Source organism: Oryctolagus cuniculus, chromosome 10 (assembly GCF_051225735.1).
Source record: "Oryctolagus cuniculus isolate XC-2025 breed Fujian yellow rabbit chromosome 10, ASM5122573v1, whole genome shotgun sequence".
NCBI classification, from domain to species: Eukaryota; Metazoa; Chordata; class Mammalia; order Lagomorpha; family Leporidae; genus Oryctolagus; species Oryctolagus cuniculus.
Genome location: NC_142876.1, coordinates 116,542,657 through 116,570,487, shown reverse-complemented (window position 1 = coordinate 116,570,487; position 27,831 = coordinate 116,542,657). Strand labels below are relative to the sequence as shown.

At 47.6% G+C, this 27,831-nt stretch overlaps 2 protein-coding genes across 18 annotated transcripts in view; one reads left to right on the top strand and one right to left on the bottom strand.

The window, feature by feature from the left end:
- Positions 1-394: 394 nt before the first annotated feature.
- MBD4 (methyl-CpG binding domain 4, DNA glycosylase) lies at positions 395-17,985 on the bottom strand. Of its 3 annotated transcripts, none has more exons than XM_008260403.5 (8): positions 17,682-17,985; positions 16,182-16,406; positions 14,901-15,757; positions 8,906-8,980; positions 8,158-8,292; positions 6,541-6,690; positions 5,955-6,058; positions 395-1,607 (listed from the first exon to the last, which is right to left on the bottom strand). In XM_008260403.5, exons 1-8 carry the CDS (start codon positions 17,768-17,770, stop codon positions 1,530-1,532), a joined length of 1,713 nt encoding a protein of 570 aa, XP_008258625.3. In that variant the 5' UTR covers positions 17,771-17,985; the 3' UTR covers positions 395-1,529. The 3 variants fall into 3 exon arrangements, with proteins under 3 accessions (XP_008258625.3, XP_051707699.3, XP_089162747.1); XM_051851739.3 differs by lacking the exon at positions 395-1,607 and adding an exon at positions 4,600-4,852; XM_089306621.1 differs by lacking the exons at positions 395-1,607; positions 17,682-17,985 and adding exons at positions 4,600-4,852; positions 17,290-17,565.
- A 125-nt stretch (positions 17,986-18,110) lies between these two features.
- The window catches only part of IFT122 (intraflagellar transport 122), a 72,847-nt gene continuing 63,126 nt past the window's right edge, over positions 18,111-27,831 (top strand). For 12 of the 15 annotated variants that reach the window (XR_011379651.2, XR_016215063.1, XR_016215064.1 and 9 more), the window contains exons 1-3: positions 18,111-18,308; positions 22,875-22,941; positions 24,224-24,308. Coding sequence is in view for 4 of the 15 variants with exons in the window: in XM_051851735.3 (XP_051707695.3) it covers positions 18,268-18,308; positions 22,875-22,941; positions 24,224-24,308 (193 nt within the window). In the remaining 11 variants the exon portion in view is untranslated. Of the gene's footprint in view, positions 18,309-22,874; positions 22,942-24,223; positions 24,309-26,328; positions 26,388-27,831 lie in introns of those variants that run through there. The other 3 variants (XM_089306618.1, XM_089306617.1, XM_089306616.1) reach the window with 3 other exon arrangements.

Here is a 27,831-nt window from a genome sequence, read left to right as displayed (position 1 = left end):
CTCCACACTGGCTGTGGCCTGGGAGCTCAGGAGCCCCTCTGCCTCCTTAGCTGCCATGTTTGGGTGTCTGACCCCTGCTCCCTCGACCTTACCCCTTTTGTTCCCTTTACTTTCTCACTTCCAGTGAGGGCCTACAGAACCTTTTCAGCTTTGTGCCTGCACAGGGTTTTGCATTTCAAGAACACCTCTTTAACATCTGATAAAGGGAAATGTGAAGGGAAATTATTTAGTGGATGTTTGTTACACAGAATGGGAGTTGCAGCCAATTTTCCTGTTCTCTGATCAAAATCCACCCCTCTCTAAAATTTGACACGTGCTCACTAACATGCAAACAGCCAAGCAGGCCTGTGTCACACCCATCCTGATTCTGTTCACACAATACAACAAAGGCAGCTTCCCCACCAAGTGATTTGTTTCATTTATTCAATCAATTTAATTTTCGAACTATACCTTAGAATGGCAACTACAATAGTTAAAATTTTTTTTCTTTGGTGAGTTCTAAGGTAAATATTTCAGTATGTGAACTATAACTACAACTTCCATAATAAAAATGGCATAAAGCTTACAAGGTCTCACCTTCTGACTGGAAGATGAGAGATGAATTTTCACAAAAGCATCAAGGTACCATGTATGAGCCATAGCTTGCAAGATGCCATGGGGCTTCAAGTGGATTTTCACATCAGCTTATTAAATGGATGCTGGGGTCAAATCTAAAAGTCAGTGTGGAGTCATCAAGAACACACAAATGCTAAAGTAATCTTTTTTTTCTTTGCAGGTTAGCTTTTTTTAAAAATAAAATATTTTTATTAATTAACTGCCTAATATACTTTATAAAACCTTTCATTACATGTTGGACTGTACACTCTCCTTCATGTAACAATTGTGTAATATTACTTTCTACAGAAGAACAGAAAGTCTAATCTTTTCTTTAGCAGGCTTGATATAAATCTGCTTTATATTATCAATGGTTTAGAATAAAGCTTTTCAACTTCATATCACATTTCATTATTGAAAAAGTCATACACATTTTAGGGATTTGTTACATTATTTTTTTAAGTCTTAAAAATACGTTCTAACACATTTAGTGACAAAGATCCACCCGTGATACAACATTAAGAAAATAAACACCAGGGGGCAGGTGTTCAGTCTAGTGGTTAAGGTGCTCATGTCTCCTATCAGAGTACCTGGGTTTGATTCCCAGTTTCAGCTCCTGATTCCAGCTTCCTACTGCTGTGGATCCTGGGAAGCAGTGGCGATAGTTCAAGTGTCTGGGTTCCTGCTACCCACATGTGGGACCTGCATGGAGTTCCTGGGGTTGGCGCAGGCCACTGTGGGAGCTGGGGGCATGAAATACTAGATGAAGTTCTCCCTATGATCCTTTGTCTCTCAAATTAAGGGGGGGGGGGGGAGAACATACCAACTGGGCTTCTAGTTGGGCTAATTAAAATCTATATGCCTGGCAAAGTGGCTGGCTGTGCTAATGGAAAGTGCAAAGCAATGCATAACAGATAAATGTGAAAACTTTAGTTTCAAGACAGACTTAATTTTTCATGATTTTCCCAGAGCCAGTCATGGTATTTATTTAACTTGTGGTCTTCAGGGTGCACCTGGAAGAAATACAACACATTAGAAGAGGTTTTTTTTTTTTTTTTCATTTCTTTAAAGATTTTATTTATTTATTTGAGAGTCAGAGTTACAGACAGAGGGAGCAACAGAGAAAGATCTTCCATTCACTGGTGCACTCCCCAAATGGCTGCCAGGGCTGGAGGTGGGCTGACCCAAAGCTAGGAGCCAGGAGCTTGCTCTGGGTCTCCCATGCGGGTCCAAGGACTTGGGCCACCCTCTACTGCTTTCCCAGACCATAGCAGAGAGCTGGATGGGAAGAGAAGCAGCTGGGACATGAGGCAGAGGCTTAGGCGGCCCAACAGAGGTCTTATGTAAGTTAGTCAGAAATACATTTTTAGTGGTCCACATTTTGGCACAGCAGTTTAAATTGCCACGTGTGACACTGGTTCATGTCCTGGCTGCTCTACTTCTGATCTAGCTCCCTGCTAATAAGCCTGGGAAAGCAATTGAAGAAGGCCCAAAGTACTTGTGCCCTTGCCACCCATGTGGGAGACCATCTGAGTGAAGTTCAGGCTCCTGACTTCAACCTGGCCCAGCCCTGGCTGTGTGTCCATTTGGGAAGTGAACCAGGGCACAAAATACCCCTTTTTCTCTTTGTCTCTCCCTCTCTTTCTTTCACTCTGCCTTTCAACTAAACAAAAAAAAAAATTTTTTTTTTTTTGACAGGCAGAGTGGACAGTGAGAGAGAGAGACAGAGAGAAAGGTCTTCCTTTGCCGTTGGTTCACCCTCCAATGGCCGCCGCAGCCGGCGCACTGCGCTGATCCAATGGCAGAAGCCAGGTACTTACCCTTGTCTCCCATGGGGTTCAGGGCCCAAGGACTTGGGCCATCCTCCACTGCACTCCCTGGCCACAGCAGAGAGCTGGCCTGGAAGAGGGGCAACCGGGACAGAATCCAGCGCCCCCACCGGGACTAGAACCCGGTGTGCTGGCGCCGCAAGGCGGAAGATTAGCCTAGTGAGCCACGGCGCCGGCCTCAACTAAACAAATTTTTAAAAAGTCTTTAAAAATAAATTTTAATACTTTAGTTTTAAAGGTTTGGTGAAGAACAGTATGATAATGACTGAAGTGTGTGATAATACTTAGTATAGTGGAATTCTTGAATGTTTAAATTAAGCTTTACACTTAATGGTGTGGGCATTTGGCATAGGAGTGAAGATCCTGCCTGGGATGCCAATATCCTATATCAAAGTAACCAGGTTCAAGTCCTGGCTCTGTTCTTAAAAAAAAAAAAAAAATTATTTATTTGAAAGGCAAATAACTCAAACTGGCTCACTCCCCAAAAGGCTGCAACAGCCAGTTCTGGGGCAGGCTGAAGCCAGAAGCCAGGAACTTCATCTCAGTCTTCCATGTGAGTGTAGCGGCCCGAAGACTTGGCCGTCTTTGGCTGCTTTCCCAGGTGCAATAGCAGGGAGCTAGATCAGAAACAGAACAGGATGCCCACTGCAGGGGAGAGCTTAACCCACAAAGCCTGCCCTGCTGGCTCTGCCTATGACTCCAGCTGACTGCCAATGTGCACCCTGGGAGGCAGCAGCAAGTGACAGTTCAAGGACCGAGTCCCTCCCATCTACATGAGACCCCGGCTGAGTTCCTGGCTCCCAGCTTCAGTTCGGCCCAGTCCCCTGGCTGCTGCAGGCATTTGAGAAGTAAATCAGCAGACAGGAGTTCTCTACCTGCTTCTCTGCTTTGCAAAATAAACAATCAAAAAATAAAAACAGGGGCCGGGATGGTGGCAGGCACAGTGAGTTAAACTGCTGTTTGCAGTGCTGGCATCCCATATCAGGGTGGCAGTTCAAATCCTGGCTATTCCACTTCTGATTCAGCTTCCTGCTAATCCTGGGCCTCTGCCAGCCACGTGGGAGACCAGGATGCAGTTCTTGGCTCCTGGCTTAGGCCCAGCCTATCCCCAACCATTTGGCCATTTGGGAAGTGAACCAGCAGATGGAAGATCTCCATCTCTGCCTCTTTGTCTATCGTGCTCTGCATTTAAAATAGGTAAATAAATTCATCTTAAATGTGGGGAGCAACTCGGACTAGACTAAGTTACTGGAATTAAGACTTATTCTATGCATCTGCTCTCCCACAATATGGCGCTGGGAGAGGAGTAAACAACTTTTACACAGCTGCCTCCAGTTCAACCAATAAACAGCAGGAGCTGATCCTGCTCCTGATTGGAGGAGAGCAGCGTACTCAGCGTGTGGGTAGCAGAGTTGGGATTGGTGGAAGAGGACTATAAAGGAGGAGAGAGACAACATGCACCAGGAACATCTATCTGAAGGAACACCTGAGCAGCCCCCGAGAGAGCCGGCCGGTGGTGTGCTGCTCCCCCGTGGAAGTGGGGAAAGTGGCAGGGGGGCCCGCCCCTCCACGGAGGTGGAGGGACGGCAGCCAACCCGGGAAGAACCAGCAGCAAACCCGGGGAGGGCCGAGCAGACGAAAGAACAGTGCAGGGTCCTGTGTCGTTCCTCCGCGAAGAGGGGGAGCGACACTTAAAAATAAAATTTTGGGCTGGCACCGTGGCTCACTAGGCTAATCCTCCGCCTTGTGGTGCCAGCACACCGGGTTCTAGTCCCAGTCGGGGCGCCGGATTCTGTCCTGGTTGCCCCTCTTCCAGGCCAGCTCTCTGCTATGGCCTGGGAGTGCAGTGGAGGATGGCCCAAGTCCTTGGGCCCTGCACGCGCATGGGAGACCAGGAAAAGCACCTGGCTCCTGGCTTCGGATCAGCGCGATGCGCCGGCCACAGTGCACTGGCCGCAGCGGCCATTAAAGGGTCAACCAACGGCAAAAGGAAAACCTTTCTCTCTGTCTCTCTCACTGTCCACTCTGCCTGTCAAAAATAATAAATAAAAAAAAAATTTTGTCTTACATTAAGGTAGTTCTGTACAGTTTATGAGTACTTTTCAATTTAGCACTGATCCTCAGCATGTCGTGGAGTGTGGGATAGCGATGACACTAATCAAGTATTAATGGCTCATTTTCTTTTCTTTTTGAAAATTTACTTATTTATTTACTTCGAAGTCAGAGTTACAAAGAGAGAGAGAAAGGCAGAGAGCGAGAGAGAGAGAGAGGTCTTCCATCCGCTGGTTCACTGCCCAGTTGGCCGCAATGGCCAGAGCTGTGCCGATCCAAAGCCAGGAGCCAAGGTCTTCTTCTGAGTCTCCCACACGGGTGCAGGGCCCCAAGGAATTAGGCCATCTTCTACTGCTTTCCGAGGGCACAGCAGAGAGCTGGATTGGAAGAGGAGCAGCCAGGACTCGAATCGGCGCCCATATGGGATGCTGGCACTGCAGGTGGCAGCTTTACCTGCTATGCCACAGCCCCAGCCCCATGGCTTATCTTCTAAGAGGTCACTGACCCTGAGATTAAATGGATTAGGTGGGTCACAGTGGATAGTTCTGGTGCAGCAGGGACAGGGCCACTGTCCTCAGTTCAGCCCTGACCAGACTGTTGGCTCCAGCATTACCTGTGAGTCACAGGCCAACAGGGCAGTGAAAAGCCCACACACCATCTGCTAGGATGCCATCAGGATGCCTCTGGGTGGGCATAGTCTGTAAAATGGTAGCTGAAGTAGGAATCAGCTACCCCCAAAACAGCCTGAGATCACCAGGAGAGACCCCCACAACATACACAATCTGAGCACAAACTTGCCCACCTCCCTCGAGTGGTATACTTCTGACAGGAGGAAAACATCAGGCTGAGACAGAAATAGGGCCAGACGTGAAAAACAGGGACCAGCGCTGTGGCATAGTGGGCTAAGCCTCCACCTGTGGCATCAACAACCCATATGGGTGCTGGTTCAAGTCCTAGTTACTCCACTTCTGATCCAGCTCTTTGCTATGATGGCCTGGGAAAGCAGTAGAAGATGACCCAAGTGCTTGGGCCCCTGCACCTGTGTGGGAGACCTGGGAGAAGCTCCTGGCTTTGGACCAGTGCAGCTCTAGCCATTGCAGTCATTTGAGATATGTACCAGTAGATGGAAGAGCTCTCTCACTCCCTCTGCCTCTCTGTAACTGTGTCTTTCAAATAAATAAATTAAATAATCTAAAAAAAAAGTGAAGGTCTAATCTAAAAAAAAGTGAGGTCAGTCAGAGGCCATACCAATGAGTCTTTACGGACCCAGGAGAGCCTGTGACTCCTTTCTCTGCCGCCAAAAACCCCATTGCTGGTCTCTAAGCTGGGAACAAAAGTGCCTCTGACTATAATAGCTCTTGTGTCCTACGAAGAGTTTTAGCTACAATGCTGGATTTATTTCTTACCTAAGAGGTCAGGACATCTAATTGGATGCAGACACAAAACATGCTGGACATTATGGCTAGCAGTGGGCCTTACCTGCTTCCACTCATTGACGCAAAAAATTCGGTAAGAGTCATTGCCGTATTTTCCAATACCATGAAGCTCAATTGGATACTTCCACTGCTTTGTCAGATACTCATCTGAGGAATACAACATCCTGCATGTCAGGTCAGCCTCCAGAAAGACACCTTCCCTAATGTGTGGTGGTGGGGCAGGCACACAGGACAGCAGAAAGGGACGGGAGGATTCTCTCTCCACACCCTCAGTTCTTCCCTCTGAATTCTCGCGGTTCCTTACCTCGATTTGCCTCTTCCTGACCACTGTCTTGTGCTGTGCTAACTAGACAGTGGTAACACCCTGGAGGCCAGGACTGGCCTTTCTGCTTCACTGACTTCTTTCCCTAATTCTGTCCACGTGTTCTGAGCCAATGCCAGGGAGATATGTATTGGTTAGGTCAGTGGGAGACTGTGGTTTGGGGGCAAGGACCCTGTTTTTAAGCCTTCTGTGCCTGAGCAGAATAACCTCTATTAGTGGAGCCTCCAAGGACATTAAAGTTTAAGGCATGGCTTTTTTAGATAGGTAGAAATCTATGTTTTTTTCCTTTGGGTTTATAGGAAAGCACCTGAGAACTTGATGATGGTTTTTGCTCGAAGATCATACAGACCAAGAGGCTTGAGGAGTTCTGATACATCTCTCCAGTCCGCGGCTCTCGCTACCTCGGCTGAAGGGTACTTCTCCAGAAACTCCCAAAGCACAGGTATTGCCATTTTGCCTGAGTAGTAAAAATAACCAAATGAGTACAAGAGGTCCCATAGGCTGTCTTTAAGTTCAGGTACATCTTCATCTAGAAATCTCATCCAGAGGTTTTTGTTTTCTAACCACTGACAAGAAGCCACTACCTGAACAGACAACTACTTTCAGAGTACAATACCGCCGGCGCCGTGGCTCACTAGGCTAATCCTCTGCCTTGTGGCGCCGGCACACCGGGTTCTAGTCCCGGTCAGGGCGCCGGATTCTGTCCCGGTTGCCCCTCTTCCAGGCCAGCTCTCTGCTGTGGCCAGGGAGTGCAGTGGAGGATGGCCCAAGTACTTGGGCCCTGCACCCCACGGGAGACCAGGATAAGTACCTGGCTCCTGCCATCGGATCAGCGTGCCGGCCGCAGCGGCCATTGAAGGGTGAACCAACGGCAAAGGAAGACCTTTCTCTCTGTCTCTCTCTTTCACTGTCCACTCTGCCTGTAAAAAAAAAAAAAAAAAAAAAAAAAAAAAAAAAAAAAAGAGTACAATACTAATACTAGTCATCTACTGAGCTAACAGTTCTGAAACCTGGTCTTGTGTGAGATTACTTTTAGATAATCATTTTGATAGATAACCAGTGCAGAACCATACAGAATACAAGGTGCAGCCAATGAAACACAGGCCTTTATATATGTTCAAGGACAGAAAAATGGTAAGAGTTTTACTGATGGCCAAAATTGATTTCAAAGAACATTTGCCCCTTAATGCTGGAAAAGCTGTGGGCAGTATCCAATCTAACCTCTCACAGGTGAGGACTGTGAAGGCTGAAAGACTAAGGCCTACCTATGGTCACACAGACTTGGAATGGACCTTGTACCCAGGCCACCTAATCTATTCAGCACTCTTCCTCCTCATTACACTCTCTATGAGGACAAGGTGTGTCACTCCCCCTCTTCGTGGAGGAACGACACTGAACCCTGCCTAGGCTTCATATCCGAGTCACAGCACCATTATGTCGCTCCCCGTCTTCGTGGAGGAACGACACAGGACCCTGCGCTGTTCTTTCGTCTGCTCGGCCCTCCCCGGGTTTGCTGCTGGTTCTTCCCGGGTTGGCTACCATCCCTTCCACCTCCGTGGAAGGGCGGTTCCCCCTGCCACTTTCCCCACTTCCGCGGGGGAGCGGCACACCGCCGGCCGGGGGGCTGCTCAGGTGTTCCCTTTAGATGTTCCTGGTGCATGTTGTCTCTCTCCTCCTTTATAGTCCTCTTCCGCCAATCCCAACTCTGCTACCCACACGCTGAGTACGCTGCTCTCCTGCAATCAGGAGCAGGTCCTGCTGTTTATTGGTTGAACTGGAGGCAGCTGTGTAGAAGCTGTTTCCTCCTCTCCCAGCGCCATATCGTGGGAAAGCAGATGCATAGAATAAGTCTTAATTCCAGTAACTTAGTCTAGTCCGAGTTGCTCCCAGTTGCTTCCCACAAAGGTGAAAATAATTCACAAACCTGAGGTCCGATTGAGAAATATGGTCGCAATGAGCAGCTTCCATGGGTCATGAAAAAGCGTTTCTTGGACGAGATTAAAAGGTGACCGAGGAGGTGTCCACTTCTTAAAGGCTTTGCGTCGTGGGGGGCTAAGAGCTGAACAAACACACAGCATCAAGACTGAACACTGGAAATATATTTAAAATCTGATGTTCTTAGGTCTTCAAAGAAGGAGGTACCTTTCTCTGAAGGGAGGAGAGAACTTCCACTTTGACTATCACCTTGTCTAAATAAGACAAGAGTCGGAGAACTCAAAAGGCTTCCATAGCCTTGGAAACTCATGACTGGTGCATAGGGAGATTACTGATGCCATAAACAGGAGTGTCAATTTGTAAAGTCAACAACAGGAGTCACTGTGCACTTACTCCTCATGTAGGATCTCTGTCCTTAATGTGCTGTACATTGAGATTTAATGCTATAACAAGTACTCAAACAGTATTTTTCACTTTGTGTTTCTATGTGGGTGCAAACTGTTGAAATCTTTACTTAATGTATACTAAACTGATCTTCTGTATATATAGAAAATTGAAAATGAATCTTGATATGAATGGAAGGGGAGAGAGAGCGGGAATAGGGGAGGGTTGCGTGTGGGAGGGAAGTCATGGGGGCGGGGACGCCAATGTAGTCCATAAGCTGTACTTTGGAAATCTATATTCATTAAATAAAAGTAAAAAAAAAAAATCTGATGTTCTTTCTGTGAAAGGGATACCTGCTTTGTTATACTTGCTGGAAAAATACAGGCTTGTTTTTCTTCTCTCTATTTGTGTTCGTGGGATGGTGTCTTCTGAAAAGGAAGAATGAACAATGTTCACACAATCTATGGTTCAGCCTAAAGAAAGATGCAGGGATGCAAATGATAACAATACCACAGCTACTAAAATGCCTCCCAAGCACTACTGTAATCACTGGCATAAATTAACCAACTGAATCCTCATGATCTGTGAGCAAGTTACAAGATTATTTCTTATTTCTACTTTACAGACAAGGAAAACTGGGGCACAGAGAAATTAAGTAACATGCCCAAAGTCACATAGCTGTTAACAGTCGGAGCTAAAATCCGAACCCAAGCAGTCTGGCCAAAGTCCATGCCCCCCCCCCTTTTTTTTTAAGATTTATTTATTTATTTGAAAGTCAGAGTTATACAGAGAGAGGAGAGGCAGAGACAGAGAGAGAGAGGTCTTCCATCCGATGGTTCACTTCCCAGATGGCTGCGATGGCCGGAGCTGCGCCGATCCTAAGCTAGGAGCCAGGAGATTCTTCCAGGTCTCCCATGTGGGTGCAGGGGCCCAAGGACTTGGGCTATCTTCTACTGCTTTCCCAGGCCATAGCAGAAAGCTGGATCAGAAGAGGAGCAGCCGGAACTAGAACCGGCGCCCATATAGGATGCCAGTGCTTCAGGCCAGGGCAATAACCCGCTGTGCCACAGCGCCAGCCCTATATATAAACTTTGACCACCTTGGGAAAGGTCCCAAGGCTTTTTTTTTCTGATTAAGATTTATTTATTTATTTACTTATTTGAAAGGTAGAGTTGCAGAGAGGCAAAGGCAGAGAGAGTGAGAGAGAGGTCTTCCCTCCTCTGGTTCACTCCCCAGATGGCCACAATGGCCGGAGGGAGCTGTGCTGATTCAAAGCCAGGAGCCAGGAGTTTCTTCTGGATTTCCCATGCAGGTGCAGGAGCCCAAAGATTTGGGCCATCTTCCACTGCTTTCCCAGGCCACAGCAGAGAGCTGGACTGGAAGTGGAGCAGCTGGGACTCAAACCAGGGTCCATATGGGATGCAAGCACCGAAGGTGGCCGCTTTACCCCCTACCCCACAGCGCCAGCCCTGAGTCTATGCCTTTAACCACTCTGTTCTCTATGATTTATGTTTGGAGCTCATGGCACTGAAAATTAGGTACAGTTTAGAATATGTTAAACTGTGACACATTTCTACAAGTGTTTGTTAAAATATTTTTTAAGGATGGAAAACTGGCACAGTAGTTAAGTTACTACTGGAGATGTTCACTTTCCACAATAGAATGCCTGGATTTAGTCCCAGCTACTCCATTTCCAATCCTGCTTCCTGCTGATGCACACCCTAGGAAGTGGCAGGAGGATGGCTCAAGTACTTGGGTTCTTGCTGCCCACGTGGGAGACCTGGGTGGAGCTCTGGGCTCCTCCCTTCAACCTGGTCCAGCTCTGGCTGTTGTGGGCATTTAAGGAGTGAATCAGGAGATGGAAAATCTCTGTGTCTGTGCCTTTCAAATAAAATGAAAAATAAATAAATAAATAAATTGGGGGGCGCACAGCAATGTGACATAACAAGTAAAGCCTCTGCCTGTGAAACTAGCATCCCATAAGGGCACTGGTTCATGGGCTGCTCCACTTCCAGTCCAGCTCCCTGCTATTGGCCTGGGAAAAGCAATGGAAAATGGCCCAAGTTGTTGCCACCCATGTGGGAGACCCGGACAGAGTTCCTGGCTCCTGGCTTCCGCCTGGCCCAGCCCTAGCTGTTGTGGCCATATGGGGAATAAACCAGTAGATCGAAGATCCTTTCTTACTCCCCACCCCCCAACTCTTTCAAAATAAATAAATCTTCATTTTTTTTTTTTTAAGATTTATTTCTTTTTTTTCTTTTTTTTTTTTGACAGGCAGAGTGGACAGTGAGAGAGAGAGACAGAGAGAAAGGTCTTCCTTTGCCATTGGTTCACCCTCCAATGGCTGCCGCGGCCGGCGCACCGCGCTGATCCAATGGCAGGAGCCAGGTACTTCTGGTCTCCCATGGGGTGCAGGGCCCAAGCACTTGGGCCATCCTCCACTGCACTCCCTGGCCACAGCAGAGAGCTGGCCTGGAAGAGGGGCAACCGGGACAGAATCCGGCACCCCGACCGGGACTAGAACCCGGTGTGCCGGCGCCGCAAGGTGGAGGATTTAGCCTAGTGAGCCGCGGCGCCGGCCAAAATAAATAAATCTTAAAAAAAAAATGTTATAATCATTATTGCTCAGTGATAATTTTTCTTAATTTTCCCTATTCCTCAAAATTTCTTCTGTGAACACTTATATTAACCAAAAACGGGATACAGATAAAATATAAGTTCCAAGAAAAACCTAAGATTTGGACCCTGGAACACCTGAGACCACTATCTACTGGGAGATTCTACCTACCAGGAACTGGTGTTATCAGACTTCTCAAATTTCTAAAATCATCACATTTAAATACTTCCTTTAGCTATACCCTGAAAATCTGAATATCTGACATTTGTATAGCATGAAGCCATTGTTTTCACTTCTCATTTTACTTGATAATATTAAAGATGTGAAAAACAGGATTAGTGAGGGTTGCTACTTTTTAAAAAAAAATTTTTTTTTTTTTTTGACAGGCAGAGTTAGACAGAGAGAGACAGAGAGAAATGTCTTCCTTTGCCATTGATTCATTCTCCAAATGGCCACTACGGCCGGCGCGCTTTGCCGATCCGAAGCCAGGAGCCAGGTGCTTCCTCCTGGTCTCCCATGCGGGTGCAGGGCCCAGATACTTGGGCCATCCTCCACTGCCTTCCCGGGCCACAGCAGAGAGCTGGACTGGAAGAGGAGCAACCAGGACTAGAACCCAGGGTGCCGGCGCTGCAGGCGGAGGATTAGCCAAGAGAGCCATGGTGCTGGCAGGGTTGTTACTTTTAAGAAACAGTTTCTTTTTGAAGAAATTGAAGCTTACAAATTAAACAACTCTCCCCAAATGTTAATGGGATTGATTGGAGGCTGGGACAAACATCTAGGTTTCCAAATAATGTCTAGTGTTATCTGCTCTTCTAGTTTGCTGATGTTGCTGCTGCTTTTAGCTTTTTTAAGATTTTTTATTTATTATTATTTTTTAAGATTTTTTTATTTATTTATTTGAGAGGTAGAGTCACAGACAGTGAGAAGGAGAGACAGAGAGAAAGGTCTTCCTTCCATTGGTTCACTCCCCAAATAGCTGCAATAGCTGGAGCTGCACCGATCCGAAGCCAGAGTTTCCTCTCGTTCTCCCATGTGAGTGCAGGGGCCCAGGCACTTGGGCCATCTTCCACTGCTTTCCCAGGCCACAGCAGAGAGCTGGATTGGAAGAGGAGCAGCTAGGACTGGAACTGGTGCCCATACGGGATGCTTGGGAAGCAGGCGGAGGATTAACCAACTGAGCTATAGTGCCAGCCCCTTAAAGATTTTTTTTTTTTTTTTTTTTTGACAGGCAGAGTGGACAGTGAGAGAGAGAGAGAGAAAGGTCTTCCTTTTGCCGTTGGTTCACCCTCCAATGGCCGCCGCAGCCAGCGCATTGCACTGATCCGAAGCCAGGAGCCAGGTACTTCTCCTGGTCTCCCATGGGGTGCAGGGCCCAAGCACTTGGGCCATCCTCCACTGCACTCCCGGGCCATAGCAGAGAGCTGGCCTGGAAGAGGGGCAACCGGGACAGAATCCGGTGCCCCGACCGGGACTAGAACCCGGTGTGCCGGCGCCGCAAGGTGGAGGATTAGCCTAGTAAGCCGTGGCGCCAGCCAAGATTTATTTATACAACAGGCAGAGTGACAGGCAAAGAAAGTGGGAGATAGTAGGGGGTGGCAGAGAGAGAGCGAGCGCAAGGGAGAGAGGGATCTTCTATCTACAGGTCACTCCCCAGATGGCCACAATGCCCAGGGATGTACTTGGGCCATCCTCTGTTGCTTTCCTGGGCCCATTAGCAGGGAGTTGGATTGGAAGTGCTGCAGCCAGGACTGGAACCAAAGCTCTGATATGGGATGCTAGCTGTCACAGTGGCAACTTAACCGCTGCACCACAATGCTAGCTCCTGCTTCTCTAGTTTGAATAGGAAGCCCAGCAGGAAGTAAAAAAAGAGAACTAAGCAGACTGCTTTTACTAGCTACTTGTTAACTTTTTCTGCAGGTTCCTATAAATAATCACCAATTAGCCTTCTTTATTGCTAGTTTACTTGGCAATTTCTACCTAGGCCAATGGGAAGTCTACTACTCCAGCGGACATCAAGTAACCCAGGAGTACTTCACTGTATGTTGAGAGCTAGACTTGGTTAAATTTAGGATGAATAGGATTCTTTCCAACTTAGTCATAAAAGTATGTTTTTAATATTTACATTTTCCCATTATAATAGTAATCAGTCTACACAAACTCCAAAGTTTTCTTTAAGCAGCTCAGTTTTTACACAGTCCCTAGGCAGACATGGCCATTTTCTGTTAAAGGCAGAAAAATTCCAGTCTCTGAGGAGACACAAAGCCACGGGTGGGACACAGCGAGAATCAAGTGTCACCCCTGTTCCACCAATTTGTTCAGGTTGTTTTCCCATAGGGTTTTAAGTAAAATTACTATTCTTCTTTAAAGAGTTATTCATTATACCATAATGGCATAATAAATTACTAATACAGGGCTGCTCAAATGGGCTCTTTTTTTATCTCTTATTCACTAAGGTATTATAAAAGCAGAACTGCTAAGCTCTCAATTCTGTATTAAGAGCACACTACAAATAATAGATGAACTATGTGATTATACTTCTGAATTATTTAGAGTGCCAAAGCATTTTAGGGAAGCATTACATTATAATAGAAGCTAAAAATGACTATGATATGCACAAAATTAAATTGGTAGTCACTCATAAGTAGTAAGTAAGAAGAGGGGTGTGAGGAAAGGACACTGACTAGTCTTGAGCAGTTCAGGAACCAAAGTGCATGCTCCAAGTTTTCCACATGTAAAGCCTTTTTAATCTTCAAGTCTTAAGATTACCAGCTGGAAAGAGAATGGGGGTGCTGGCACTTTGGTGTAGCGGGTAAAGCTGCCACCTAGTTCGATACCCAGCTGCTCCACTTCCAATCCAGTTCTCTGCTATGGCCTAGGAAAGAAGATAGCCCAACTGCTTGGAGCCCTGCACTCGTGTGGGAGACTCGGAAGAAACTGCTGGCTCCTGGCTTCGAATTGGCCTGGCTCCAACCGTTGTGTGTGTGGGGAGTGAACCAGAAGATAGAAGACCTCTCTCTCTTTCTCTGTAACTCTGCCTTTCAAATAAATAAATCTTTAAAAAAAAAAAAAAAGAGGGGCCAGCGCTGTGGCACAGCGGGTGAAGCCGCCACCTGCAGTGCTGCCATCCCATATGGGCACCGGTTCGAGTCCCAGCTGCTCCACTTCTGATCCAGCTCTCTGCTGTGGCCTGGGAAAGCAGTAGAAGATGGCACAAGTCCTTGGGCCCCTGCACCCGTATGGGAGACCCAGAAGAAGCTCCTGGTTCTTGGCTTCAGATTGGTGCAGCTCCGGCTATTGTGGCCAATTGGGGAATGAACTAGTGGATGATGGAAGACAACCCCCCTTCTCTCTCTGTGTAACTGTGACTTTCAAATAAATCTTAAAAAAAAAAAAAAAAAAAAAAAAAAGAATGGGAAGAAAGGAAACAGCCATTGAGAAGGGAGCCCAGCCCCACCTGCTACGTTGGGGAGAGGACATGGCAGCTGTTAAAGGGAAAACTCTCCTTTGCCCAGGCACCATGGCAGTAACCAGCTGATCCTCTCTCTGCCACAGGGAAGGACTTGAAAATCAGTTAGACAAGGCCTTAGGAGCGAGTAGACTATATCTGCCATGTGGCCTTATTTCTCGGCTCTCTTCCCATATCTTAACTGTGCATAGGCCGGAAATACAAGACCTGGGAGTCTACACTCCTCATCACGTAACGTCTAATAGCACTTTAAAGCACTGAATACCTTGAAGTATTTTCTCAGAAGTCAAGTCTGTCTCGGTTTGTGAGCAGCTGCTGTCCATTTCAGCGCCACATCTTAAAATGTCAGCATGCAAATGCTCCTTCCTCCCCCCAGTGTCTCCTTTTGTTCTGATTCCCTCTGATTCTGAAGAGGTATCCTCATGCTTCTGACTGTGTTCTGCTTCTTTGGTCGAACCTAATTCATTTGTGACTCCAGAAGTTAACTGTTCAAGATGAAAACTTGATTCTGAACTTGATCTTTCTTTCACAAGGCTCTTTTCAGCACTGGTCACACCGAGGGGCTGGCTGCCTGCCCTGGCATCGGAAACGCAGAGCGCTCTCTCAAGCTCACCCTCCTGCGGAACAGGCTCTCTCTCAGCGCCTGCTTTATTACACACGGCGTTTCTTTTCCTACTACTTTGAACAGAACCTGAACGATTCTTCCCGAACCCTTTTTTAGTTTTCTTAATGTGAATTCCTTTTAACACAGTCTCCTTTCCTTTGGACTTTCTGCCTTTTCCAGAGGCAACATCGTGAACACCCTCATCTTCTTTCGAAGGCAGATGAATGGAAGCAGGGTTAGAGAGTCCTCTGTTACCCTGCAACTCGGAACAAGCACTTGGCAGAGGACACTCATCCTTCTCCTGCCTGCTTCGTGTCCTGAGGTTCCAGTTTGAAACGTTCCTGCTGTTCTGCAGTTGAGACGTGAGATCTGCCACGCTGCAATCTTTTTTTCTTGACTTGGTGCCCCTTTTAGGAACCAGAGTAAAATCAAAATCTTCTGGGTGAAGAGACGTCTCCCCATTTTTGTGCAGATAATTAGTAAGCGACCTTCTGGATCTGAACTTCAGTCCCTGGGGGCTAGAAGATGACACTGAATGAAACTCAATGCTAGTAAAAATAGCGACGTTCAAAAGAACTGGACTACGCTTCAGATTTCTAATTCATCATTTCCAAATGTTGTAATGAGCATTCCTCATTTAAAAAGAAAAATAAAAAAGTGCTAACGAGCACTTTAAAATGGTATCTTCTATAACAGCATAAAGTAAATTTATAAATATCACGTAAATGTAACCTCCTCAATAACTATTCAGATAGTAGGAGAGATGAAATGTGTAAATGTCCCTGAATCACCTGATACAATGAACCAATGACACTGAAAGAACAGAATACCCAATGGTTTTTGGTAAAAAAAGATATAAGCCAAGATGTTTGTTGTATATTCTCATGACCTCTCAAGACAAAATTATTGTGCTGTAGTGTCTTTACGGCCTCGTGAGCTTACCTGATAAAATACACATCAAATTTCCCCGCTGTCTTCCCAGACAACCTTTGCTTCACAACTCTTTCCCATCCACATGGAACCGACTTGGGGCTTTCTGTCACTGCAGTGCCACCACACCCAGCAGAAGCAATGGGTTCTGGCAGCAGAGGGTTACACGCACTGCTTCCATTTACCACCATTTGTTTCTCATCTTCTCCCGCTCTTTCCAATCTCACAGCATCATCCCTGGAAAAACAACACACAAGTGATTAACTCATTTAAAACTGATTCCCTTTTTTCTTATTCCATATCAACCCATGACAGTCTGGAATCCATATGGATTATTCAGGTTAAAATCGGAGAGATTAAAGTTAGCATGAACCAGTCTTGTTCAACAGGTTATCTTCTTGTCCACCACAGAAGTTTCTTCTCCTCCAACATGAGTTTTAAAGTATGGGAAACCCCTATTAAAAATGCTAATCATCCAATAAGGCTGTTATAGAGATTTCTGGTGGCACTTGGTCTAAGTCTGAGAATATGAACCAACAGCTGAGTCCAGGATTAACAGAAACCCTTGAAGCACTCAGTGAGTGATCACCTCCATTCACCAGCTCCCCTCTGCAAATAAACGAGGTACACATTTTACCTATAATATGTGTGTTTTTCTGGGCCAAAGTGTCTTTCATTTTGACCAGATGTTGCAAGCCTCCTAAAGTAAATAATTTCTGATTTTGAATTCGCAATCTCTTTAACTCTTGATCCTCATGATGCTAACTTTGTGAGATTGGTAACGTTTACTCTCATTTCACCGATGAAAGTGGGTGAGAGGCAAGTTAAGTGACTTGCACAACTGATACCAGAACCCAGGTCCACTACACCTTAGCCTAACACTTCTCCCCTGTGCCGTTCCCGAAAAGCTTCGGTCAAGTGCATCCTACTCACTGACTCACACATTTTAAACGCTGGATCCGTCTCCACTGCTCAACTAACCCAACTTCTTTTCTACAAACAGGGAAACTAAGCAGCAACCAGTGACTAACCAGAGTGAGAACCACGGTTAAATAGTTTGGGGACTGGGTTGTTCTAATGGAAGCCACAGTTTGCATTTCCCAGGAGAGGGGACAGAAACCTTGCGCAGTCCGCGCCACACCGACGGCTCTGCCATTTCCTAGCCGTGTGCCCAAAAGCAAGCCACTTCAGCATTCGATGCTGGCGGGAAGACCTCCCCCGACGCGGTTCTGAGGATGCGTTTCCTAACAAGGCAGGCCACCCTCGCCTCACAGCACACGCACGCCCGGACGCCTCCCGTTGCTGCTCCCGCGGCCCGGGTCGAACGGGAGACCTCTCCCGGCGCCTCTTCGCTTCCCTCAGCTCCCCCAGTCGCTTCGGGGCCGGAAGCGGGGCGCACCCTGGGCCGACCCAGCTCTCAGTACCTCAAGCCCAGAAAGGTCCACCCAGCCTACTCGCCAGCTCCCATTTTACAAGGGTGAAGGGGCGGCCCGAAAGGGGACAGTCACTTGCCCGAGGTCGCAGGGCTGGGCTGGGGCTGGGCGCTCGCTACAGGAGACCGCAGGGGCAGCTCCGCCATCCCCCAGGCTCGGGCTCTCCATCTCAGCCGTGCCACCCTCAAAGCGGGCTCCAGCTGCGACCCACGGCCGAGAGCTACGAGGCCCTGGAGCGAAAGAGAAGCAAGAGGTAAAAACCTCTGCCCCTCAGGCCGCTGAGGTAAAACCAGTCTGAAGGTAGTGAATGAACGCGGGAAAGACTGCACAGTTGCTTTCCGGCCGCCCCCGCCTCCATAACTACCACTTCCACGGCTCCGCCAATCATATCCTTTATCGGGGAAAACGTCCCGCCCCCTCTACCCGTCTCGACCAATGGCGCACGCCTTGGTGGCGCTTAACGACTTCTGGGCTCCCTTCGTCGCTTTTACTGCTTTTCTCGCCCTCCCTTTTAGGCATGCGCACTCAGAGCTACGGGGGTCGCTCGCGCGCCGCTCTCTGCGCATGTGCGTTGCCAGGGGTAGCGCGGGTAGCCAAATTGGCTCGTCGAGCGGAGCAGGTTGCTGAGGCGGGGAGGAGGGGCCCGAGTCGTGAGGGAAACCGCGATGAGGGCCGTGCTGACGTGGAGAGATAAAGTCGAGCAGTGGTGAGGCGCGGGGCAGTCTGGAGGAGCGGGGAGGGCGGAGCGCCTTCGGGGATGGCGGCAGCCGCGGCGGGAACCAGCGCGGTTGCCAGGGGCAACGGGCCTGCGGCCTGGGCGGAGGGCCGCGGACCGGGGTCTGGGAGCCCGCGGGGTCACCCTCCCGGGGGCGGCGGCCCTTCGAGGCGTTTTGGGCATCCTCAGGGAGCGGTCCCTCGGCTGAACTCCGTCAGGGTCGCCGCGCCCGCGCGTTGCCCGTGCCCTCGGTGGCTGGATTTCTCCGCACCGCCGCACTGAACTTTCTCTGAAGTGCGGTTTTTAGGTTTCCCACGGAAACTTAGGTACAACGTGTATGAGAAACGAGTGTCGCTTGCTTTTAAGTGTCAGGGGAGTGTCCAAGTACAGGTGGGAGGCGCCCGGACGCCGCTGCCGGGGAGCGGGGCGGGCCTCTGGGCCCGGAGGGTGGCCGCTGCCCTCGAAAGGTGCTAAGGTGAACAGCAGCGAACGCCGTGCTCGCCTGCTGGCGTGTTTCGTGCCCTTTAAAAGTCACCTGCACCGCCCATCACACCACGGTACATTTCGGGCAACACGGACTGCGTGGGTGATTCTCAGCCTGACTTTCAAGAATCTTCCTGGATGGTCTTTTCAGCCCCCTGGCCCAGTGGCGGGCCACGGGGGTCAGACATGTGTTCCCTGTCTTTGCTCATCTCACGGTGAGATCCTGGGCGTCCACTACGGGCCCCTTCGAGCAGTGCCGCAGCCATCTCCGTAGTGAGTGATGGCTTTGCGGCTACAAACTCAAGAGTTTGCGTGACAAACTCAAGAGCGTGCAGGGGTCAGGCAGGGACATAAATGAGAGATGAGTGTTGGTAAACGCAAGGAATGGTCCGTGTTCCTTAGGAATATTCTATCTTGCACCCTACATCGCTTGAAACACGTGGCGCGCTCAGTGTGTCGCTTATTTCTACTTTTAATAGACTTGAGTTTAAAAAAAAAAAACATACCTCTGTTGTGAAAGTGCCCCCAGTGCAAACTGGTGACACCTGGCACCTGCACGTGTGGCTTGGATGCCACCGAGTAAGAGTGACAAGGACGGTGGGAAACTGGAGAGCGCCTGCTGTGCTCTGCCCGTTGCCACCATGTAGCAACTGGCCTTGTGTGCTCAGATCTTCCTGTTTTTACCAGAAGCTGCAAATCTGGGCTTCTCTCTGAAATGTCCTAATTTTTACATGTTGGCATCTAATCTGGAAAAACAAAAGAAAACACCATGTGGGCCAGACAAAACATTTGCTGGCCCAGTGCAGCCTGATTTGCTGTGTTCTCAACCCCTGGCACAGAATTTTGTTCATTTCTCTCTTGTGGTACTTAGAGTCTATCCAGAATAAAGGCCAATTTTTAATCTGCTTAATCCAGAAGTCTAGAAACTCTTTAAAAAGCAATGGCTATATTTTATTTATTTCCGGATTATTCCAGAGCTTGGTCAAGTTGGTGGTGGTTATTACTATTTGATGGCTACATGTATTCATCGAATGGATGAATAAGTGAGTGAGTAATGAACAAGCATTGATTATTTGGTTTTGGCCAGTCGTAGGTTTCTGTTAGAACAGAGGGCACACGGGTTCTGACGGCAGCTGGACAGTCAGTTGGTAGTCCAGAAGGACGCAGAACAAAACAAAAGTCTATAAAAAACAGAGAGTAGAACTCAACACAGATCAGCCCTTCCTCACTGACCCGGCCTCTGCCTCTTCGGCTTCCAGTCTGACCTTCACATGCGACAGACTCTGTTTCTAGACTGCGCTTACATTACAGGTCAGATCGTGCCTATGGCTAGGTGGTTCTTATGATCACTGTCCCCATGGGCTTGCTCACATTTGAATTTATCCTTTCCAGTTCAGCCTCCGACTTTTCCTACCCAAAGATCCTTCCCAAATGCTCTCTTAGGCGTCTGTGAACTCTGGTTTTCCCTTTTAAATGCAGTGCCTCAGGTTGATGTCACCCATGATGCCATATTTGCTGGCCCATCTTATTCCAGTCAGGCTACTCTCCAGCAGTATTTACAGAGTACCTGCTGCAGGCCAGATGTGGACACACGTTTCCTTGGTTAATCTCCACAGCAACCTGTGAGGTTGGGATTGTTATCCTATTTACAAAGGAGGAATCAGATTTAGTGAGGTGTCACAATTTGCCTAGGATTACAAAACAAGTAAGTGGCGCTAAGTGATTGTGTAGGGTTTGGAGAGTTGTCTCGGAATTTCAGTGTGCAGTGGGCTGGGTGCAAAATTGGCACAGGACAAAGGTTGGATAGAGAATTCACGCTCTATCTGTGCCATGGAATTTGATGATGTATCTTTTTTTTTTATAATTCTGTTTCATGTTTTTAAGATTTATTTATTTATTTGAGAGGCAGAGAGAGAGAGAAAGACAAAGAGAGGTCTTCCATCTGCTGGTTCACTCCCCAAATGGTTGCAATGGCCGGAGCTGGGCTGACCTGAAGCCAGGAGCCAGGAGCTTCTTCCGGGTCTCACATGCGGGTGCAAGGGCCCAAGGACTTGGGCCATCTTCGCTGCTTTCTAGGCCACAGCAGAGAGCTGGATTGGCAGTGGAGCAGCCAAGACTCGAACCAGCGTCCATATGCCGGCTTTACCTGCTGCGCCACAGCACTGGCCCCAGTGATCTATCTTTTGACTCTGTCTTTTTGGTAAAAGGGGCAGTGGGAAGAGGGAGCCTCCTGCAGGAGTGCTGACTGCCTGCAGACCTGTGAGCCTGCCAGGGAAGGTGCCGGCGGAGGCTGCAGGCTGTCCTGTGGAATTCTGGCCCAGGTGAGGGAGTCAGGACTACTGGATTCTTCCCAAATCTTGAGCTTTCGTGATGTCATTAAAGTCTGAAGGGGTTGAGATGAAATTTTACCAGCTTGTCATTTACTGTATGTGCATTGTATGTCTAAAACAAAGCAACAGACCTATGATGCAGTGGGTCTACAAATGTATAAAATGTGGTCCATGTCCTTGAATCGCTTACGACTAGAGAGACAACACAGTATCTGAAACAGTGAAAATATAGGAGACTATATCGAATTCCCACAACCTGTATTATACAGATTCCAGGTACAGCAAGAGTTTGCTTTGGAGTAAATCAGACCCTCTGTGTTAAATTTTGGAAGGCAATTTCAAGAATTTCAGGGAAAATAGGTTTTCACATCTGAAAGGAGAATGGTTTAAGCTTGACCCAAATGAAACACTCAAAAGTGATTTCTTGGTGGCCAGCATTATGGCTTAGCGGGTAAAGCTGCCACCTGATGCCAGCATCCCATATAGCTGCCAGTTTCCAGTCCTGGCTGCTCTACTTCTGATCCAGCTCTCTGCTGTGGCCTGGGAAAGCAGTGGAAGATGGCTTAAATCCTTGGGCCCCTGCATCTACCTGGGAGACCCAGAAGGAGCTGGCTCCTGGCTTTTGCCTGGCTGAGCCCTGGCCATTGCGGCCATCTGGTGAATGAACCAGCAGATGGAAGATACCTCTCTCTCTCTGTAACTCTGACTTTCATATAAACAAATGTTTTTTTTTTTTAATAAAAAAAAATAAAACAAGTGATTTCCTGATAGGTCAACCCAAGATGACCCTTATAAAGAAGAGGCCACACAGGACTCACTTTGATGAGCTCAGATGTGTGCAGGGCAAAGGGCAGCCACATACCCAAGGGCAATTACAGGTGAGAGGTGCAGACCCCTTTTTTCGTACTCCATCGCAGCAACCCACAGGTGTCAGCTGTTACTTGCAAGGCTGGCTTGTGTACACTGTGAGGGGGGAAGGCATCTCTCCTTGTTTTATAGGTGAGGATGACAGCCCAGATGAAAGATAAGATTTTTTTTACCTCCCCTGTGCTTCGAATGTGAAATGTGCCAAGGGCATTTACCATGGGTTCCAAGAAAGAAAGTGCAAGAAATAAGGCCCCGATCTGTTTCTACATAATACGAGAGGAAGCTGGAGAACTCCAAGCCCGAGTTTGCTTCGTCCAGAAGCATGCCCAGCTGGAACGCATGTAGCCATCACCTGTTCCTGCTCTCCGTCAGCCAGCGGGTATCACTGCATAAACAACGTGCCTCCTGCTGTAGTCCTTCTCTGTAACAGCTTCCCACTGGGTGGTACTTTCCTTGAGGGCAGGGAGGGACTCGACTCATCTTGTATCTAGTAGTGCCCAGCGCCCACCGGACACTGAATATCTGCACAGATTTACTAGCCTTCACGTTTCTCAGTTAGTCTAGCCTTTAACGGTATTCTCAGAAGAGTTAGTGCCCTCAGCTGTTGACCCTTTGAGTCATTTCTGGCGTCTGGCTTCTGGACAAGAGGAAATTGGGACACAGCGCTAACTGCCTCATGGATCATGATTTAACGGACTGCCAAGCTATGGTGGTTGAATGGAATTTGCAACCAAATGTGATTCTTAGCCATTATTTTTCTCCCCATACTACACACAAGTGTTTCATAATGGAAACAAAGTTTGCTTTCCTGGCCATTAGCAGATCTCATGGTTTGGGTTCTTAATTGTTTCTTTGTCTTGTCTTGTCTCCTGTTTAGTATATATGACCTCGCCTTTAAGCCTGATGGAACGCAACTGATTTTGGCTGCAGGAAACAGATTACTGGTAGGATTTTGTCTGAGTTTCCTTTTTAAGTGCTTCTCCCCGCCCCCTCTTGTAAGTACTCTGAAATTTGACCCTTTTTTTTGAGATAAAAAAGGCAAGGGCGGAAAAACCAGTCATTACTTTTTAATAGGGAAGGAAATGGGCTATTTAAAACAGGTAAGTAAACTGTCTATCAGATAGGAACTTGTGAACAAAACCTCCTTTGGAGTCATTAATCTTTCCCTTTCTTCTTTGAGACACCCATAAAAAAGTTTAAGACAATTAATCAAAATGCCTTTGAAAGTGGGCTGGTGTCAATTCATATTTTGTCCCCATGAAAAATTGAAGCAACAGGACTGAAGGCACTGCTTCCATGGGAAGCCAGATAGCCTGACCCTAACTTTTAGGCCCTGGCATACCTAAACAATTCCATATGGACGCTGTCCTATTTTTCCTATTTTCAAAGCACATAAGCTCCCTCTGGAACCTATCCCAGTGAATAAAAGTAATTTTCAGAGAACTTTTTATGTTTGACCTAAAAACCTCAATCTGAGCGCTCCTTCTTCCTGCGTAAATCTGCTTCCTCTTCTCTGTTGTCTCTAGATATGGAGGCTGACAGATCTCCATTCTTTGTATGGTGACTACGTAATCTTAAAACTGCAGTTAAATTGTTGTGCAGACTTCTCTCCAAGGTGAAAGGTCTTGTTAGTTTCCCTTCACAGGTGTTCTCCAACACTGTTTACCCTTTCAGAGCATTTTGCCCCAATTTCTCAGGTGGCATGGTGTTTTTAACTGTGTTTGTAGATGTTACACAGCTATAATAGATCCTGAATTCCTGAGACAGATGGGTTTTATAACACTCCCTTCTACTTAAAGGCCCTCAGCTCAGGTCTGTGACTTTTAGACTCTAGTAGCAAATATGGAACATCTCTGTATGAAGTTGATGTTAGGGGCAGGGCTGGCACTAAAATTTAATCATGTTGTAGCTGGCTCTTTGAATGCACTGGCTTTATTTGGGAGGGCCAAATGCGGTTTGTTGAGAGTCTCAGTGGAGTAATTGAAACTTTGTCTCTCCAAGATTAGTGGTTCCTAGTCACATGTGTGTAGAATCAGGACCTCCACTCCTTGGTTATCCACTTAAGTCTTCTTTCTCGTTTTCTGGTTTCACAGTGCAGTTTTTGTTTGATAAAAATTTAGAGTATTGACATATTCTGTTATAAAAATTAAAATAGCTGTAGCAATCCTGCAGGAACTCTGACAGATATCATGTAGATGATCCATACTTTCGTCTTTTTTTCCCTAGGTTTATGACACTTCTGATGGCACCTTACTTCAGCCCCTCAAGGGACACAAAGACACTGTGTACTGTGTGGCGTATGCGAAGGATGGTGAGAGGCGCCTCAGAGCTATTCATGCTCTGCTGACTCATTCACTCTTTAGTGCTTTTTTGTAAGCTCAAATGTAGCCTGTAGCTTCGGAAGATAGTGAAATCGCTTGGACTTCAGTTCCCTCACCCAAATCAACAGTGTTCTTTGAAGGTCATAGTATGCTGCAGGCACTGTTGAGGGTGCTTGAGATGCTTCAGAGAACAAAACAAAGGTCCTTGCCCTTGTGGGGCTTGTATTCCACTGGGGAGGGGGAGAAGGAAGAAGGTATGAGGGAAGACTTGTGAACATTGTAAATAAGTAAAATAAAGGGTGGGTGTGTGGCACAGCAGGTTAAGCCACCACTTGGGATGCCCGCATCCCATATTGGAATCGGTTCGAATCCCAGCTGCTCATATCTGATCCATTTTCCTGCTGATAGATCCCTGAGAGTCAGCAGATGGTGGCTCAAGTGCTTGGGCTCCTGCTACCGTGTGAGAGACCTGGGTGGACTTTGGGGCTTCTGGCTTCAGCCTTGTCCAGCAGTGGCTATTGTGGGTACCAGGGAGTGAACCAGCAGATAGAAGATTCATTCATTATCTCTCTCACAGTATTCAAGTGATGAAAAATAAACATTTAAAAAAATAGGTAACTTAAGAGAATGCTGGAAGGTAAGAAGTGTGGAAAAAGAGAAAGTGGAGCAGAGTAAGGAGGATTGAGAATGACGGACCTGGGAGTATTGAGTAGGGGAGTTAAGGTGGGGTCACGGAGATGGGGACAGGTGAGTGGAGACTTGAAGGCCTGATGCAGTAGGCATCTGGGGAAGAGACCCTTTGCAGAGGCCCTCAGATGGGATTGTGCCTGCCAGGAGCTGGGCATAGAGACCCAGAGAACAGTAGGGGATGAGGTAGAGAGGTGATGCACACTGGGTAGCCAGGTTGTCAGCTGTTGTAAGAACTCTGGCTTTGGTTCTCAGTGCACATGAGGAGGGCTCAGATCTGGTTTACATTTTTGAAATGATCCCTTTAGCTGCCTACTGGAAGCATCTTTTTTTTTTTTTTTTTTTTTAATGTTTTATTTATTTATTTATTTATTTGACAGGCAGAGTGGACAGTGAGAGAGAGAGACAGAGAGAAAGGTCTTCCTTTTGCCGTTGGTTCACCCTCCAATGGCCGCTGCGGCCGGTGCACCGCACTGATCTGATGGCAGGAGCCAGGAGCCAGGTGCTTTTCCTGGTCTCCCATGGGGTGCAGGGCCCAAGCACCTGGGCCATCCTCCACTGCACTCCCTGGCCACAGCAGAGAGCTGGCCTGGAAGAGGGGCAACTGGGACAGAATCCAGCGCCCCAACCGGGACTAGAACCCGGTGTGCCGGCGCCGCTAGGCGGAGGATTAGCCTAGTGAGCCACGGCGCCGGCCCTACTGGAAGCATCTTATAAGAGGTGAGGATCACATCAGGGAGACAAGTGAGGAAGCACCCTGCAGGCAAAGGGTGACCCCCGCTCAGACCTCTGTGGGCAGAGGAAGTGGCGAGAAGTAATCAGGATTCCAGACATGTTTTCAAAGTGGAGCTAGCGTTCACTGGGGAGATGGATACAGGATTTGAAAAAAATGCCAAGGCTGAGTCCCAGGATTCTGACCTGAGTGAATGAAAGAACAGGGTTGCTGTCCACTGCAGTGGGTGGAGAAAGCTTGTGTGGAAGATCAGGGGTTCTGTTTTGGGTGTGTTGGACTTGAGGAAAGTTGATGCTATAGGACAGAGGATAGAGAATTGCTGGGATAGGGATGTCGAGTGGGCAAAAAGAGATGGGGCTTAGGGCATGGATGGGCATTTGCTTTGGATAGGGGCGTGGTGGCAAGCTCAGGTGCTGGCAGGTGGGAGTGTGGGTATTATGAGTCTACTGGAAATTTTCTTCATTTCCTTCCATGTTTCAGTGAGATAAGAAGTAACATCAGCTGAGAGTAAGGATGGGGAGGGAGGTGTCAGAGTTTGGAATAACAGGAAAAAATGTGAATTCCCTGCCTAGGATAGTGAGATGGACCCGGGTATTGTGAGTTCCCTGGGACAGGAAGGCCCACGAGAAGCTGGTGGTCAAGAACTGAGGTGAGATCGGTGGTTTGGGTGATGATGCCTGTTTCTCCGACACTTTGAATAGCATAGATCGAGGGGGGATTGTGTTGGATTTAACTGGATTAGTGGTTTTGCAGGTGCTCTCTACCTTCACATCACCAAGTGAAAGGAGAGGGCAAGGGAGCAGAGGGTGTATACAAAAGAGTGATTACATACATTGGCCTTGACATGTCTCCTGAGTAATGAGGGGAGAGGGGAACCTTGGAGCATGAGGGGCAATGGAGACGTGGTAGGTGAGGTTGAAGGATTCTTGCTCAAGGGGCACTAGGAAAGTTGAGAAGGTGGGAAGGTGTTGGCCAGAGAATGGGTGCTTGAAATTGAAATTGAGAATTTAAAAAGAATTGCTGCTACCCCACAGAATAGTGTCAGTGGAAGGAACGTGGACTTGGAACAAGACAGCTCTGAGTTCTAACCCCAGAAGCTCTGAGTTAGGTCTAGTCATGGAGCCTCTCTCGGTCTCAAGTTCCTCATGTATCAGGGAATGTGGAGTTAGAGATGACGTCTGGAACTGCTGCTGAGAGGGCACGGAATTAGAATGTGCTTGGATAAACCCGGGAGATCATTCAGGCCCCAGCTTTGTGACTTCTGGATGTTGGACCTCTTTGACAGTCAGATGAAAGCTATATATAGACAGACCCCTCTCTAGCAAAATGCACCTACTTCATAGGTATACAAAATGTCATACGTGTAGTTATGGTCTGATTCATGCAATCTGTTCACGTTAGATCTATATAAAGACGTGGAGAATGCAAGTAACTTGCCAAGATCATTCAACAACTTGATACCAACAGTATAATACTGATTTCTTGCCTCATAGTAAGGAGTGCTGTACCATGGTGGTCACATTTTTCTGGTTCACGTTTGAGTTCAAGTTCATGGTAGTATTGGAAGACCTGTAACAGGGAACCTAGAGAGCTAAACTGTTTGCTACGTCCTGGAAGTCCCCTAGGGACATGAACCAGTCCAGGGCCTTGTAGAAGGCTCAGGAGGTACAGCTAGGCTGGTGGGCCTCAGGAGTTCCTAAGTCTAGAGGGCTCTTTGACTTGTAACACTGTTAAGGCCCTGGAGGATGTTGGAGTATGACCTGCCCACAGAGGCATTTGGACAGTACTTTGCAGAGCCTTGTCTGATATGCTTTCTCATCTGACCCTTTGAACAGCCCAGCAACCCTGGGAAGCATAAGGGTTCCTGCCTGTCTTGCAGATGAGAAGACAGGTTTGGAGCCATCTTGAGGGCAGAGCTAGGCCTCAGCCCGGGCCTCCCACTGCAGAGCCCTAGGTACTAATGACGCTTATGTAATGACTGAAGTCTTTGGATTCCTCTAAATTGGTCTTTTCCCCCCTGAAAATTGAGACACAAGGTAATTTCAGTGTGCTGTTTAAGTCTGCTTATTCCGAATTCTGCCTTAAATTTATTA

Coding starts and splice junctions, on each gene's coding strand:
- MBD4 (XM_051851739.3), bottom strand. CDS start 17,770: ATGGAGAGCCCGAGCCTGGGGGATGGCGGAGCTGCCCCTGCGGTCTCC. Junction 6,691..8,157: donor ATTTCTCAATCGGACCTCAG/GTTTGTGAATTA, acceptor TTTACTACTCAG/GCAAAATGGCAATACCTGTG. Junction 4,853..5,954: donor GCGTCAATGAGTGGAAGCAG/GTAAGGCCCACT, acceptor CTTCCAATCCAG/CTCTCTGCTGTGCCCTCGGA.